At 38.0% G+C, this 16,583-nt stretch overlaps 1 protein-coding gene across 1 annotated transcript; it reads right to left on the bottom strand.

Annotated features, from left to right (window-relative positions):
* Nucleotides 1–10,176: 10,176 nt before the first annotated feature.
* LOC132621186 (peptidyl-prolyl cis-trans isomerase Pin1-like) lies at nt 10,177–16,583 on the bottom strand. Its single transcript, XM_060335355.1, has 2 exons — nt 16,093–16,583; nt 10,177–10,601 (listed from the first exon to the last, which is right to left on the bottom strand). Exons 1-2 carry the CDS (start codon nt 16,328–16,330, stop codon nt 10,477–10,479), a joined length of 363 nt encoding a protein of 120 aa, XP_060191338.1. The 5' UTR covers nt 16,331–16,583; the 3' UTR covers nt 10,177–10,476.

Here is a 16,583-nt window from a genome sequence, read left to right as displayed (position 1 = left end):
TATCATGGTATCTCATATGCATTGATGGCACTAATGAAAGGTCCGAAGGGAGATGATTCCTAATGAAGTAATGATGATTATGAGCCAATGGGCTAGTTGACAGGTATATGAGCCTAAAGGGCTAAGACATGAATTATACGAGCCTAAGGGACTGAGATGTGATATGTGGAGACCGTGATCCAAGGATTTATCGGAGCGGTGGTACAAGGACCTCGCGAGTCCCCCATGGATCATGATTCGTTGATATTCGAAAATGTGTATACCGGGTGATGGAAAGGCCTTTCATTGCATTGCATGGCATTACATACATTTGCCCTTTATATCATATCAGTCATCCTATCTCCTTTGTTGTATAATGGTTTGAACAAATTGATTGTCTACTATGCCTTTATTGTGGTTTGGATTGCCTTTTTCGGCGTTTGATGATTGACGGGTTAAGGACTTGGGTGCTTATTTGTTTTCTTGATAGACTAAGGACTTAGTTGCTTATTTGGTTACCTGATGTATTTATGGATTAGAAGCTTCACATAGACTTGAACTGAGATGTTATATCTCGTAATTTCGCACATTTGGATAAATCGAAATAATTGTGACTAGTAAGAGATAAGGAAATATTTTGATTTTATTTAATATAGATGTTGTTATGAAAATATTGATGCGGAAATATCGAGGAAGGCTAAGGGCAAAATTGGAATTTCGGAAATTAGTTTCGTGAATTACAAAATATGAACCAAAAGTAATTGGGCTAGCAAAAATCAAAAAAAAAAAAAAACAAAGAGGCCCAAGGTGTGTGTGTGGCCGGCCATAGAAGGGAAAAAGGGCCCAAGCCCATGTGCTAAATTTAATTGATCAAATAAATATATAAAGAGGGCCACCATTTGTCTTCATCTAGAATCTTCAAGAGAAACAAGACTTGAGAGCACAAAGAGAAGGGCCATTCGGCCAACACAAGGAAAAAAATAATTTAGCTCATCAATCCTTGGTCCAAAAACTATAATTTTCTAGTATTCCTACTAAGCTCAAGACTCACTTCAACGTGGTATAATTTTTTAGGCAAGAAAATCACTTTAGTGGCAAGTGAAGAATTTGAAGGAAAAAGGTGAAAAAATTTATCTTTTTTTATGGAAGATTTATATATGTTATAGTGAGTAGAATTGAATGGAAAATATGGAGATGTTGTGTGTAGTGTGTGAGCCGTGTGTGTGTGTATGTGTGTGTGTTATGGCCGTGTGGTGTCTTTTGGTGAAGGAGGATGAATTAAATTTATTTAGTATGAAATTTGTGTGTTATGGCCTTGTGATGTAAATGGAAGAATAATAGTTCAAGTTGGCATGAAAATTTGTTGTTAAGTTGTTGTAGGAAAGTATGTGATTTTATTATAGTTTATGTAATTATGGGAATGGAGTTGTTAAGGTGCAAATTGTTGTTGTTGTTGATGAAAGTGGAAGAAGAAAATGCGACGTTGTGACTTTGTCACATTTGTGGAGATTTCGAATGGAATATGGTGATAGTGGGATTGTAGAATATTTGGTGGAATTGTATGAAATGCTTTTGAATTGTATTTGGTTGATCTTGAATTAATAATGAATATGTGAGCCTTGGAATTGGCTTGAAAATGCGTAGTTGAATTGAATAATGATGAAATATGTAGAAAGGAAAGTTATTAATGTTAGAATGAGTTTAAATTGATTCTTGATGACTATTATTATGGTTGTTGGTATTGTTGGTGTGGTTGTTGATGAATTTGGCCGAATTAAATTCTCGGGGATGTTGAATTTACAGGGGAGATGCTGCCGAAATTTTTGTAGACAAGTACTAGTTAGAATTGAAGTTCTAAGTACTTGTAGCTAATGTTTGGCAATTGATAACGTTATTGTAGATATTGGAGAGCCCGAGACTTGAGTCGGGATTTGTTTAGCGAGCGATCGAGGTATGTAAAGTCTACCTTTCTTTCTTTTGGCATGACCTTTATGAAATGAACGAATGACATATGTGTGTGCTTCTAAAGAAAAATTCTATTCTTAGCGCCACTAGGATGGCCGACGTCTTTGATCTCCATGAGTTGTTCCATATGATTTGCTACGCATTTATGATGTTCGAAAGATTCTAGTTGGTATACTTCCGAATGATGTCCGAAAAATATTTGATATGGCTAAAGTTTTGGATACATGTATTTTGATATGTACATATGATTCTAAGACCCCATTTGATTTGCTCCTTAGCGATAGTTGAAAGTTCCCTAATATGATTGCTACTGGAAATTTCTAAAAAGAGCTTCTGAAATGCTTTTAGCAAGTTCTGTACCTCAAAAGTTTGTAACTTTCGCATACTAACTCCGATTGACCCGAAACTGATTTCTGAACCTTCGGATGTCGTGAATGTATTTGTCCATCGAGTCTTGGAATTTATTTATTCAGTTACATGCATATAGTTTTAATACGTATCTATGACTTTTGAAGCTCTATTTGAGATTTTTGCGAGTTGTCCACGATTTTGTTCACATTCGATATGAGTACGCTCGACATAATGGAGCTTATTATATGAATGAATAACAACATAAGCATAAAGAATTTTGTTCCTAAAGAGTTCTGTAAGTCTGGATATCCCTAACTTCCGTAAGTAATCTCGGATTTGCTTTGAATGTCCGTAAAAGTTATGTGATAAAAAGATTGTCCGTAACTTTCACATACAAACTCTGATTGGTTCAGAACGTGTTTATGATCTTCAAATGTCGGTAAATGTATGTATCTGTCGAGTCTGGATATGTGTGCATATGGTTTCTCACTGCTCTGTTCGTGCAAGCCTCAGTATGTTATTCACTGCGCCCGGGCCAGGTTCTGTTATGTTATCGTGCATCTTCCTCTACATTGTTCACCGCGTCCCTCTCCCTTGCAGCCGGGTTCTGTTATATGTATGTCTGTAGATGATGATATGGGGATGGCGGCCAGGATGGCACATGATAATTCTGTTCACCGCGTTCCGCAATAGAGGGTCGGGATCTGTTATCTGCATATACGGTACATGATTCTGACATGCATTGATTACTCTGTCCACCGCGTCCCTCACTAAAGGGCCGGGATCTGTTACATGCATATATGGTATCCGATTTTGGCATCTGATGATTCTGTCCACCGCGTCCCTTACCAGAGGGCCGGGATCTGTTACATGATTCTGTCCACCGCGTCCCTTACCAGGTGGGCCGGGATCTGTTATATGTGTATATACGATATATGACTCTGATATGTTTGGTTTGTGTTCGGAAAGTAAGCATTTTGGCATTCTGTATCCTCTGTACTTCTCCTGACATACGATATCAGCATACATGATCTGTGTCTGGAAAGAAAATATTCTGACGCTCCGGATCCTTACTTTTTCTGACATAAGACCTCAGCATATACGATCCGCGTGTGGAAGCAATCATTCTGATATTCTGAGTCTGCACTTTTCTGACATATGATATCTGCATATATGATTTGTGACTGGGTAAAACAGCGCTTTGGTAATCTGGGTAATGTACTTATTTTTGTACCGTTGTTCCGGTTATGGTTCTGTTTTCTATACTTCATGCTTTACATACTCAGTACATATTCCGTACTGACCCTCTTTCTTCGGGGGCTGCGTTTCATGCCCGCAGGTACAGACATTTATTGTGGTGATCCGCCAGTCTAGGGTGCCGTTCTGCTACTTGGAGTGCTCCTTTGATCCGGAGCCCACACTTTTGGTACAGATCTTTCCGTTTTACATATTTTTGTGTATGTGACTATTCAGGGGTACGGCGGGGCCCTGTCCTGTCATATGTTTCTGTTATGGTTTGTAGAGGCCTGTAGACATGTATGTGGGTCGTGGGTCGCATTAGTTCTGTGATGTATGTATGGTTTGCGTCCGGCTTTCTTATATACTACGATAACCTGATTTATTTAGGTGTTATAATGTAATCGACGACCTAAGTGATATGTATATGGTTTTGTATGCACGAAACCCTTAATATGTAAACGCAAGTAAAATATGCTAACCGACAAGGTCGCTACAACATCACGAGTATCATAAAGCCGGCAAGGCTAACAAGAAAGCATCCCAGACCAAAACATGGCCAACATGACCATACACAATATTTACATATCCCACTATGTCTATGAGCCTCTGAGAGTGTACATTGAATATGTATTACACTAGCAGAAAAGTACCAAAAGATAGAAATGTTACACCCTGGAACATTTCGCGCTACCTAGACTGTAGACAGCTTAGTGTGAGCCCGAACAAGAGTAAAGTTATACAGGGATTAAGGAGGAAGGTTATATTATAAGAGTGTAATAATATGCATATATGATATGTGGAGACCATATGGGGTGAATCGGTTCATATATCACTTGACGAAAAGCCCTCGTTACTCTAAGCTAAGTGGGGCCCACACATCGGGAGTTTTATAAAGGACATATGAGGAGATATATGAGTAGTTCATGGGAAGTTGAGCAAGTCCTAAGACGGACCCTTAAGCCAAATATGGGCATAAGCCCTCCAAAAAGACGATTTAAGGAAACATTTTCGGATAATCTGACTTGGAGGGGCCAAAACGCTATTATAAGTTTGGAATTTGGACAAACACCAAGAATGAAAGTTGTCGATAATTGAAATATCTTTCCAAACATAGGTCGTGGGCCCTCACACAATATCGGGATCAAGAGTTATGACCTTTTTACTAAATGAACGCGCAGTCAGGAAAATTAGGCCTGCGCGAACGCGCCCAAAGGGGGCGCAATCGCGCTGAAGGAATTTTAAGTCGGTCCAGGCAGAACCTGGACCGCAATTTAAGGGGCTTACCCCTTATTTTCCCCAACAAACACCTCAAATATTCTCCAAAAATCTGGAGAATTCTCCCCAAACCCCCAAGCCAACTTTTTAGCCCAAACCAGGTAAAAATTCCCAAATTCCAGTCCAGGCGACGTATAGTTACAACTACAAAATTGTATAGTAATGCATTTTGGCTTAATTCTATGGTGGATAAGTGAAGATATTGCAGTATTACCAAGAGAGAGGTATGAATCTCTTTCTATTTATGTTAATACCGACTTATTTATAAAGAAAGCGTGGTTAAATAATTGTATAATGGGTTGGTTAGTTATGGAAGTTAGAAAACAGTGTGTGGGCTGTTCTATGGAATAATTTGGTGTTGAAAATGATGCTATTGATGTTGGTATTGTTGTTATTGTTGGTTGTTGAATTGAGAATTCGGGCTAGGCGTATAAACAGGGGAGATGCTGCCCGATTTTCGGCAGAATATAGAATAGTTTGATTTGAAACTTGGTACAACTGTGCGATGAAGAGGCTAACGTTAGTGTAAATCCTCTTAAATATAGACTTGCGAGATCAGACGCATAAGCGTAGCTAGTAGGAGGTCGAACAGGTATGTTAAGGCTCGTCCCTTTCTTTCAAAGGCATAATTCCTATGTTATGATTCCATAAATGTTTCCATAACCGCCTTGTTTTCAAAAGCTCGAAGTTCATGACTCTTAAAGCCTCTTATGATGTTAAATGGAATATGTTCTATGATGATTGTGATGATGATGATGATGATTCTCTTCGTTTGAAACTCCGAAGCTATGATTTGAAGGCATTATGAGACTATTGAGCCATTCCATGAATCCCTTAACCATACTTATTGTTGATGGTCTCACCTCATGTTACTCGTTCATTCGAGGTGAGACATAGCGATGATAACGATTCTATTTCCAGTATTACCTAAGTTCATGATTCTCGAGACTCCCGTGACATCGTCGATTTCATCTTACGATGGTTGATCCTTCAAGTAATGATATAGTAACAATGGTAATGCTAATGATGATGTTGATTTCATTTATGTATTTTTATGTGTATGTATGTATGTATGTATGAATTGCATCCCACTGATCAGTTGGGGATAACATCGAGTCCCGAAAGGGCCGGGTAAGATAACACCGAGTCCCGAAAGGGCCGGGTAAGATAATACCATGTAAGATGCTATATGTATATAAATATATGTATCTATATACATATTACCGCGCCTCAACGACCGGACGAGATATTATATATGTATGGATATATATGGAAAAATTCTTAAAAAGCTAAGCATGCACGACATTCGCCTTAAAAGGGCATTCAAAGGCACAGGTTGATCTTGTTTATGTTACTTTATCCCCATACGTTCATTATATGCATTTTCCGTGTTCGGTATTTCTTAATATGTTACTATTCATGCCTTACATACTCAGTACATTGTTCGTACTGATGTCCCTTCTTGTGGGCGCTGCGTTTATGCCCGCAGGTGTAGATAGACGAGACAAAGATCTTCCATAGAAGGCTGCCTTTAGGTACCAGTTCTGATTGGTGATCTCCATCTCTTCCTGGAGCACTACCGAGTATAGATATATAAACATATGTATGATTTTGTTCAGGGTATGTCGGGGGCCCAGTCCCGACTTGTATACTTCAGTCATGTTCATAGAGGCTTTGCAGACAGTTCCTGTGTACGTCTTAGTCATAGTGTGACGATATTAATGTTGTCATCATGGGTCCAATGTACATATACTCATGCATGATATTATGTTCGCATTTAGCCTCTCGATCCAATTGTTTCCATTTGAGACACAAAGGATGTAAGTTATAAGTTGGTTCGCTCGGTTTCCGTAAGGTGCCAGGTGCCAATCACGCCCTACCAAGGGTAGGGTGTGATAAATTGGTATCAGAGCAGTTCTGTCCTAGGGTTGTCTGCAAGACGTGTCTATCACAGTCCTGTTTATGGGTGTGAAGCCGGCCACATTTATAAACTGGAGGCTGCAGGGCATCTAGGAATCATTGACCTTTCTTTCCATCTTAGATAGTGCAATAGAGCTAGAGTCTAAGAAAGATCGCTTCTGATCCTTTTCCTGCAGGTAAGTGCAGACTGACAAGAGATGAAGAGATCATCTTCAGACAGTGGGCGTGCTAAGAAGGCCCCTAGAGTATATCCAGGACTCCAGGCTCCAGGACCGAGTCGGAGGAGCCTCAATTATTCCATTGAGACTGATCCCTCGGAGGACCCAGCAGCGATTCCTCTAGAGTTTTTGACTCCCAGGGAGGAGGAGCCCCCAGAGGACAGCTATGATACAGATCCATCTGAGTATTTGTCTGAGACACCGGAGAAGGAGATCCCTGAGGTCGTACCAGCTGCTCCTATAGTAGAGCACTACGTCAGACCAGCCTCCCCGGTGAGTGTTACGAATTACTCTAGCCCTCTATCCTGGCCGTCGGTAAACCAGGAGTTACCCGGTTATCTATATCCCTCGGACTCAGATGAGAGAGATGATAAAGGCCAGACGAGCAGATAGTGGGTAGACGATGATGAGGAGTACACTTCACCTTATAGTCCACCAGATCAGACCAGAGACCGACCGGCTATAGGTTTATGGGCCTTTATTGGAATTTTCTATGTGTGTGTATTTGCTATAAATTATTAATTAAAAGCGGCGAGCGGAAATCCAAAGGGGCCGATAACCAAGTATTTATAAGTAACGGCGACCAAGGTGTTTTCGCCACCATTGGGGATCTGGAAATCTAGGACGGAAAGTAGTCATACATATAGGTGAAAGGTGAATGTTGAGGATTGAAAAGGCCGAAATAGTAATCCTGTAGTTGGAAGAGTAAGAGACCCTTTCTAATCCGGAGGGAGATGTGTTATGAGAATGTTTTGGAATCTGTTAAGACTTCAACCTGCTCCAGATTATGTGATGAAGGTCATGCGGTGAGGTGGATGCGATCATACCAGCATTAACGCATCGGATTTCATCAGAGTTTTGAGGTTAAGCGTGCTGGAGTGAGAGAAATATTAGGATGGGTGACCCCCTGGGAAGTGTACTAAAGGTCCTATAAATTCAGACATAGGAGACAAATGAGAAGCTAGAGTAGTCTAAAGGAAATTGGAGTATACAGAATGGTTGCAAACCATAAGAGGTCGCGTAGGACGAGGCAGACTAGACCGGTGAAGAGAAAGAAGGTGCATCACAACTCTAGAATTAGGATGAGTTTGAATAGTGTTCGGAAATACCTTGTAAGCGAGGCGTAGAAAATATATATATGAATGCGTATGATACCCCATATATGGCTGTATCAGCGGGTATGTGTATCCCAGCAACCGGTGTTGCGGTATATTGAAGGCATTGATCGAACAGGGTAATAAAGTTCAAGTGACAGAAGAACGTTACCAATTAAGTTGACGTTACTTTCACTACCGGATAGGTTTGGAGAGTTCTAATGCAATGACATTTGGAAAAGAAAGAAAGTGAATATATGGAAGGTAAGGAGATCAAAGTGTCGAAAAAGTAAAAAGTAAGAAACATGAGTAAGTGAAGCCTCCGAGAGAGACGACGGGCAAAGGCGAGACTATTTGGGTAAACATTCAAAGGTAGGCATGTGAAAGGGATTAAAGTGTGGTAGTATGGAACAAAAGAGGAATGTGTGGGGTCAGAAAACAAATTTCGATAAGTGGGCCTAAAAGGATAGTGCCCACGATGAGGAATGTGAAGTAAGAAAAAGAATGATTAGGCCTTGCAACGATGCTAAGAGATTTCCAACTCTCGAAAGATATATATATATATAAACGGATAAATCTGTAGTCATATTGATATGGTTGCCTCAGATATAGAGAAGCTTTCTTAAAGGATGACTTAAAAATAGGACGGATTCGCACGTTTAAAGGAATATCTCATGAACTTCAGGGGCGATACTGTAAATAACAAGAGGAGAAGAACGCTCGAGAAGGAAGGAACCCAAGGAAGGTTAAGGATGAAAATAGGAAAGGTATACCAATGGGCTGATCGGAAAAAAAAAAAAAAAAAAAAAAAAAAAAAAAAAAGGAGAGCATTTAGCAGCAAAGTAACTGGAAATCTTTAACCATGGAAGTAAGAAGGATACTTTAACGAGTTGGCGGTAGGAAACCGATCAATCACCGAGATAAGAACGAGGATGGTGGGCCGATACATATGATTAGAAAATTAATGACATGAGGCAAGAATTCCTGTAAAGACCGAGAGATTCAATTATAAAGGGAATAAAGTGTAATGTAGGGAACGTGCATAGAGGACAACCTGGCCGTGACATCAGAAAGACGGATGAAGACTCGATGAACGAGGATAGAGATAGTGTACATTGTAAGAATTCTATGCTAAGAGCAAAAAGTAGCAGGACACTTGGAAAACGTGGATGCACAGCTGCAACACAAACGCGTAGTTAAGAAGAATTATAAATAAGTGAGTTAAACGGGCGAAAGGACTAGTGATGGATGGAAGGGTATGGAAATATTGACAAAAGAATGATGGTATAAATGGAAGAAGAACTCAGGGTAAGAAGTTTTAGATATGTTATAAATAAAGTCGGGAAAAGAGACGAGGAATAAGGTATAATCGAAGACTTCATAAATGACGCGGTGAATCTCAATGTCCCCATTAACTTGCGGGTCTAGGAACCGTTAGTCATAAAAGACAGAGGTGTGAAAAGACGGAAAAGAAGGCATTAGAATTGGACCTAACCCTTAAAAGTATTCCAATTGAATACGAGAGTGTAACTAGCGAAAAGATAGATAAGTCAGACCATACGATGGCGAAAACGCAGCCTTGGGAAGATCGTGAAGGGCGGCAGATAAGTAGTGAAGACGTTGGATACTCGAAGACGCTAATTTTTTATGGCATTCAAAATGGACCATCACAATTAGTTTGCCTCGATTTCAACCTAACTCGATTCAGTTATGAATTCTTACTAGATATTTTCTTTCATTAGAGCTTGTTTCATTTCAATATTCTACATTTTTAGCATATGTTCACTATCAGCTTGGCTAATTAATCCTCAACTCTACTATTACATGACAGTTTATTCTATAGCATGCTTGAAAAAATATATAGTATAATCGAAAAAAATTAGTAGCAATTTTTTCTTCATTTGAAAACTCTTTAAATTTTAATTTATATTTCTTATTTTACCCTTATGACATGCTCTTATAATAGTAGAAACGTCGTGTGACCTATTTCTGTCACAAGCTCTAAGTATATATAATGAATAAGTCCGTCTTTTCTCTTTTAACGGTGCCCGGTCAAAAGACAATGCTATAAAATGAAAACGAATGAGTACCAAATTAATAGGTTTGCTGAATCTCACATGGATGACTATAGAAGCTTGTAAGAAAGAGAAAACACATCAAAAGCATGCATGAACACACAAAATTAGGTCAAAAGGTTTCTGGCAAAAATAAAAAATGCCCAAAAAATACCAACTGAAAGACAACCAAAGAAAGTCTCTTCTCTTTTTCTTAATTCTTCACCCCCAACCCATGGGAACAGAAGAGCCTAAGAAAAAAATTCTTTGTGCAATCTTCTAATAGTCAATAATGATCGATTAAGTATTTATAGTGGCAACATTTTATGGCTGCCTATTGCACCACCCAGCTAAATCATTCTTCTGCAATTACATTCACAATTACACCGTTCTCAAGATGATATGAACACCACTGTCGGTTTCCACGATGTCACTTATCTCGCCAACTTTTAGAGCATAAGTTGCCTCTTCAAAAGGTTTCTGCATCTGACCTTTGCCAAATGGACCTGAACATGAATTCTTCAGAGGTTAGTATAGCTTGATAACCAGTGCAAGCAATTTCCAAGGCAAAAAAGATCATTAACGAACCAAAACTATGCCGTGGGAGTAAAAAAAATACGCATGTCTATTAAAAGCATTGGCAATCAAAGCGTTTGCTCAGATCCATTCGATGTTATAGAGCAGTATCTGTGCTTTATGTAGTAGGTTAGTTCTGCAAGGCCCCTGCAACAGCAGCTGATTCAGAATTACATAATTTCTTTTTTCAGTATATGCGACCCGGAACTAAGTTATCCACCAAGAATCAAAGTTACTCCATATTTGTGGCTTTTAAGAAGCCATAAGAACCCAAAAGAAGCGAGACAAAATTAACACCCGCAACATCTTTGTTGACAGATGCTGAGCTTTGGAATCGGGCAACATCTTATAGAGAAAATTACTATACAAAACTTGACCTGCATGAATCTGGATACAACTTTTTCCTTTTCTTTTTTGACAAGTGCGAACAACTTATTTGTCATCTTTCAAACATTCAGTTAGCGAGAAAAAATGTATCAGATTGCTCTATTCCACAGCTCCAGAAGCTCAAAGCCTTTCAATTTTTTATTTTTATTTTTATTTTTTTGAATAAGGTAACAGACTTTCAATGCCACATTTAGAACATCTTAGTACATGCACAGGAGGCAGCCCTTCTCAAGTGAAAGAAACAATTAGGTGCCGTTGACAACTTGACATATTTCTTCCTTAATAATCATCTCCTTGTAGGAATTTTCATTTAACCAAAATTTCTTGACAGATAAATAGGATAAATGACTGTGAAATGCCTCCGGCGAGTAAGATAACAATGTAATTGTGTGTCAAAGATGTAGTAGTCACAATGACTTTTTTTAAAATGCATTACAAGCCTACGAGAATTAAAATGGAATTATTAGGAGAGCATGGATTAGGTCACCATGCGACAATTAGTAAGTTAAATTTACCGCATATCAAGGAAAATACCAATTTGTCTATTCATCCATTCATTATGATAGCTTTAAAATTTGCTACCTTGGTGTAAGTGCAATCAAAATATAAGTCCGGCCATTAAATCCTCTTCATTGCTTCTCTTTTAGAGGAAATGGCTATATTGGGCACTATTTTAGAATACAGAGTGTTTGCAAAAAACAGGGCTTTGAGTTCATTACACAACTTGTAATGAGGCTTTTCCTAAAAGAGGCTTTCCTCTGTAAATTCTTGCCAGCAGTTTTGCTGCTTACCAATACAATACCCTTTACCAATCCAAAGAAAAGACAAAGCGAAAAAAAAAAAGGACTTTTAATAACAATCAAATTTTACTATTTTAGTTAAAACTGCTAGTTGCCAAAATAGTGCCCAAATACATAACACCTGTAGAAGTTTTCCTAAACCTTGGGCATGCTATGCAGTATGCAGAGTGGAAAGTCTGTGCATGAAGAAAGAGATGGAATTTCATGACACCAAATTACATAAACTGTCAGACGAGGAATAGAAGTTGAGCCACCTTTTGGAGTACTGTAAAGTTCCTCAGGAAAAGAGATAAAGACAGCATTCTTGCTGCTTGACAAAAAAAAGGTGCTTATTTCATCAAATAAAACTGCAGAATAAACATATACCAAAGTTTAAACAGAACTCTGCAATCATGAAGTTTGATTGCAGTTGGCAGCAGCTTGCTGTGAACATCAAAATACATTCAGTCGAACACTCATCTTTCATGTAGATTGCTACATTTTAAATCCTTGCAAGGTTAAGATTAATATACCCTCCATTCCGCTTTGTACTACCACTTCTATTCTTGTACTATGTTCTACAAATATTGGCCTATCTTCTAGTGACAAAATCACAACCTTCAAAGATTAAAACATATGAGAGTTATTGCTTTGTATTATTTTACACTTCCAATGACCTCCTTACCCTCTCCTAACATTTTCACCCATTATTTAAACATATTTCTGAATGTAATAATTCATGCAACTTTCTTCTTTTAATTGTTGCATTAGTCAAACAAAATTCATGGGGAAACAGTAGAAAGCATCTAAAAGCAGAATCTTAAGATTATAACTTTTTCTTGAAAAAATAAACTTAAGACATAGAAGCACAAAATAAAGCATATCAAATAACACACAAACTAAGGAGAGTTGAAAAACATTTAATGCACCTGAAATACTAAGATACAAAAAGTAAGAATTGAAACAGATTATGCTTTATAGCTCAATACATGTAGGGGAACATCATGAAACCAAATGGAGCCTTAAGAACGAGGTCAAAAACCCTTATCTCCAGATCTTACATGGTGTACCATTGAACACCTCCAACAAACGCATAGCAGACAAGATACTGAAGAACATGAGGTACTGACTCTTTAGAAGCAAGAGATGTTTTACAAAAGACAGGAAATCTCATCCCTTTAAGATCATGTTTTATCATGTAAAAACAATGCTAACATAGTTAATGAAGAAAAGAGGGGGAGAGAGGAGGAAACAGACAATATCTCTAGCCCCTATGGGTTCTCCACTTCGTCATTTAGTTAGTTTCTACCAAAGTTGGAATAGATATTTATCAAGAAGCAGAAGACTATCTGGCTAGAGAGTGATGATTATCCTGCTCCCAAAGATTGAGATAAGATAGATTGGTTGGATTGAATAAAATTCAACCGGAACTGCTCTTTACATCCAAGATAGAGAGATAAGGCGTCCAAGGAACTGCTCTTTACATCCAAGATTGGTTGGACCATTCAAAGTACTTGAAAAGATCAATGACAATGCCTACAAGATCGACTTGCCAAGTGAGTATAATGTTCATAATGTTTTCAATGTGAGTGATCTTTCCTCTTGTGTTGTAGGTATGCCCTTAGATTCGAGGACAAATCTTCTCCAAGAAGGGGAGGATGATATGAACCCAACAAACACAAGGCCTTTCACTAGAAGTCAAGCAAGAGAACTTCAAGAGTTGCAAGCCTTGTTCATGAAAAAGGATGCCTTGGAGGAGATTGGAGAGAAGACTTCGCGGATTTACAACGTTTGGGAGTTGGCATTGGAAGAGTTGCAAAGTGGCTAGAAGCACAAAATGGCTAAAGTTGCAACTATGGGGCTAAGAGTGCAATTGGAGGTCATACTTGCAAGTTATGGGGTTAGAATGGCAATTGGAGGTCATAATTGCAAGTTATGAGGCTTTGGAGGCAATTGAAGACCCATGTGGGCATTTTTGCGAAAGAGCCACTTTAGGGCCTTTTGGTGTAATAGACATTAGTATAAATAGTTCTTTTCATCCATTTGGAAGTTAGCTTGGATATTGTGTGAATCTATATTTTGAGAGATTAGTTAATAGATAGTTTGTTTGGTTGATTATTGACTAAGTGTAATTTCTTAGGTGTGCATTGAATTGCAAGTTCCATTGAATTCATATTAGGTTGCTCATTTGTGGAATCACTTGAGTCCTTTCTTTGAATTCAAATTACTTAGGTTCTTAGGGTTGAATCAAATTGGGAGGGATTGGGTTTGATATACCCAATTTTGCCCATAGATTTACTATCCTTTGGGTCTAGTATCTATCCTTCTATCTCCTCTTTTCCAATTTTCCAAGTTCCTTTTATTTTCTTGTTTTTGAATTCTTAGAGTTTCCTTAGATTGAATCTTATCACTAGAAGCAGTACTGCCACTCTTTGCTGGGGAGGGTTTTTATTCTTTTTGGTTAGATACTGTGTATGCCAGTGTAGGGATATGTTTGAGATTTAGAGAAGCACTACATAGTTTGTCCTGTAAGACAACTTGAGCATTGAAATGAAATTAGCCCAAATAGAGCAAAACTGATTCAGATACCCGACCCCAACTAGTCTGGGATGGAGAGGCATAGTTATTTGTGTCGTTTGCATTAGTTCTTATGGGAAAGCATGCAAACAAAGGGCAGGGATCCGATTCAAAATATAATGGGAGGTGACACTGGGGAGGACAAGAAAAGGAAAGAAGATGGTGACCAACTTTGCCCTCTACAACTAAGTAGAAACTACACAGGAAACAATATTACACAAGGAGACTGAGGGTCTCTAAATATATGTCCTCATGGGGCTCAAAGAATGAATTGGCTTTTTTCTTTTTGCACATTTTTCATGGCAAGTTCTTTTTCCAAAAACAAAAATAAAAGTCTTATGCAGGGATTTCATGCTCACATGACAATTTAGGAAACTAAATCAACCAAGTCAAAAATGCAAAGATTATTTTTCCTTAAGAGTAACTGAACTAAAAGAACCATCACTTGCTTCCATAGATCAAGTCAAATAACATAGACGGAAGAAAATGCAAAGACAAGACAACCCAACTAAGAATGTATTGAATCAGAAACCACTTGGTCATGAAGCCTTAAGCAAGTAAATGGGTTTCCCATAATGGAAAAACAAGAAACTTAAAAAAAGTCCTCATGGTGACTCTATCACTTCACAAGAGTAATTCAAAGTATAAACAGTTCAAAAACTTCTCCCATTTTTCTATATAGTTGATGGATAACTAGCAAAATAGTACTCCAATAGAAGGGGGTTTAGTTCACCAAAATCCCTCAGATCCTATATGACACTATTACTATTTACAAAGTCCAACAATTTTCCTTTAACTACGAACTTTTTCATATAATTTCAAGTAATTCTATTTTTCTCACCAATTCTTCTATGTATACTAGTTATAAAAGAAATTGGCCTACTTTCCTGTAGCTTCTAAATAGGCGTTTGGCCATAGAAAACAAGTATTTTTCACTTTATGTGGAATTTTTGAAGTTGAAGAGGGAGTGTTTGGTTATATAGATTTCGCAAAGAATATTTTGTTGTTTGAAATATACTGAAAGTGAAAAAAAGTGAAAACGGGGTATTAGGTGCTTTCCAAATTCCAAATAACTTCAAGTTGTATTTAAAATTTTCATGGCCAGACGCTAGGACCCGTTTGGCCATGAGAATTTTTCACTTTTTTCCAAAAATTTGTTTCACTTCATTTGAAAATCAGCGTTTGGCCATAAAAATTCCAAGTTGTAAGTTGTATTTGGTTTGGAAAGCACCTCAAACCCTGTATTCACTTTTTTCACTTTCTAGACATTAAAACAACCAAATATTCTTTGCAAAAAACTATAACCAAACACCTTCAACTTCAAAATTTTCAAATAAAGTTAAAAAATGTTCTACTTTCTATGGACAAACGCCTACTTAGAATTTTCATGCCAAACACTAATTTTCAAATAAAATGATTAAAATAAAGTGATTAATTCTCATGGTCAAACGTTTCCTCATGAATTGATTAAATGACCTTCTACAAAATATAATAGATCGCCTCTCTGTTATTACATAATCGCCCATGCATACCTAAATTCATTTTGTAAAGACCCCTTTTAACTAATTTCCACGCAAATTAATCCCATCAGCATATTTCGCGCACAAACAGGAACAACACAAAAGCGGAAAAAAAAAAAGAGGGGCGGACGTAAAAGGAGTGTAGGGTTTATACTAACCCAAATCACCACCACGTTTGGCAGAATTACAATGAGAATAACTCTTTGCTACATCCTCAAACTTAGCTTTACCAGACACAATATCTTCACGTAGAGATTTCAGTTGAGATATAGCAGCATCTTTAGTGGTGTTGGAAATAACACGACCTTCTGGATCCTTCCACGATGCCTTACGACGAGAACCTTGATGCTTAATGAGTATGTGTGATGCCTTCACTTTTTCAGATGAGGAGGACATTTTGGACTTTTTCTTGTGCTTATCTGGTGGTCGATCTGTTGAAGAGATCGATGTCTTCAACTTCCTTTTCCGATCTGACTCTATTTTTACTGACTTTGTGGTATACGATTTGTAAGAGTGGAGCCGAGAATTGCAAAGTATTTTGGGGTTTTGTTGTTGCTGAGTCTTGAGAACGCGTATATGACTGTACGTGTATTAAAGTTATTGTCACTTTCCTCTTTCGATTCACTGGATTCACAACATTTCCGCGGAT

This window comes from Lycium barbarum, chromosome 12, assembly GCF_019175385.1.
Source record: "Lycium barbarum isolate Lr01 chromosome 12, ASM1917538v2, whole genome shotgun sequence".
NCBI lineage: Eukaryota > Viridiplantae > Streptophyta > Magnoliopsida > Solanales > Solanaceae > Lycium > Lycium barbarum.
This window is presented reverse-complemented; position numbering and strand designations above follow the sequence as displayed.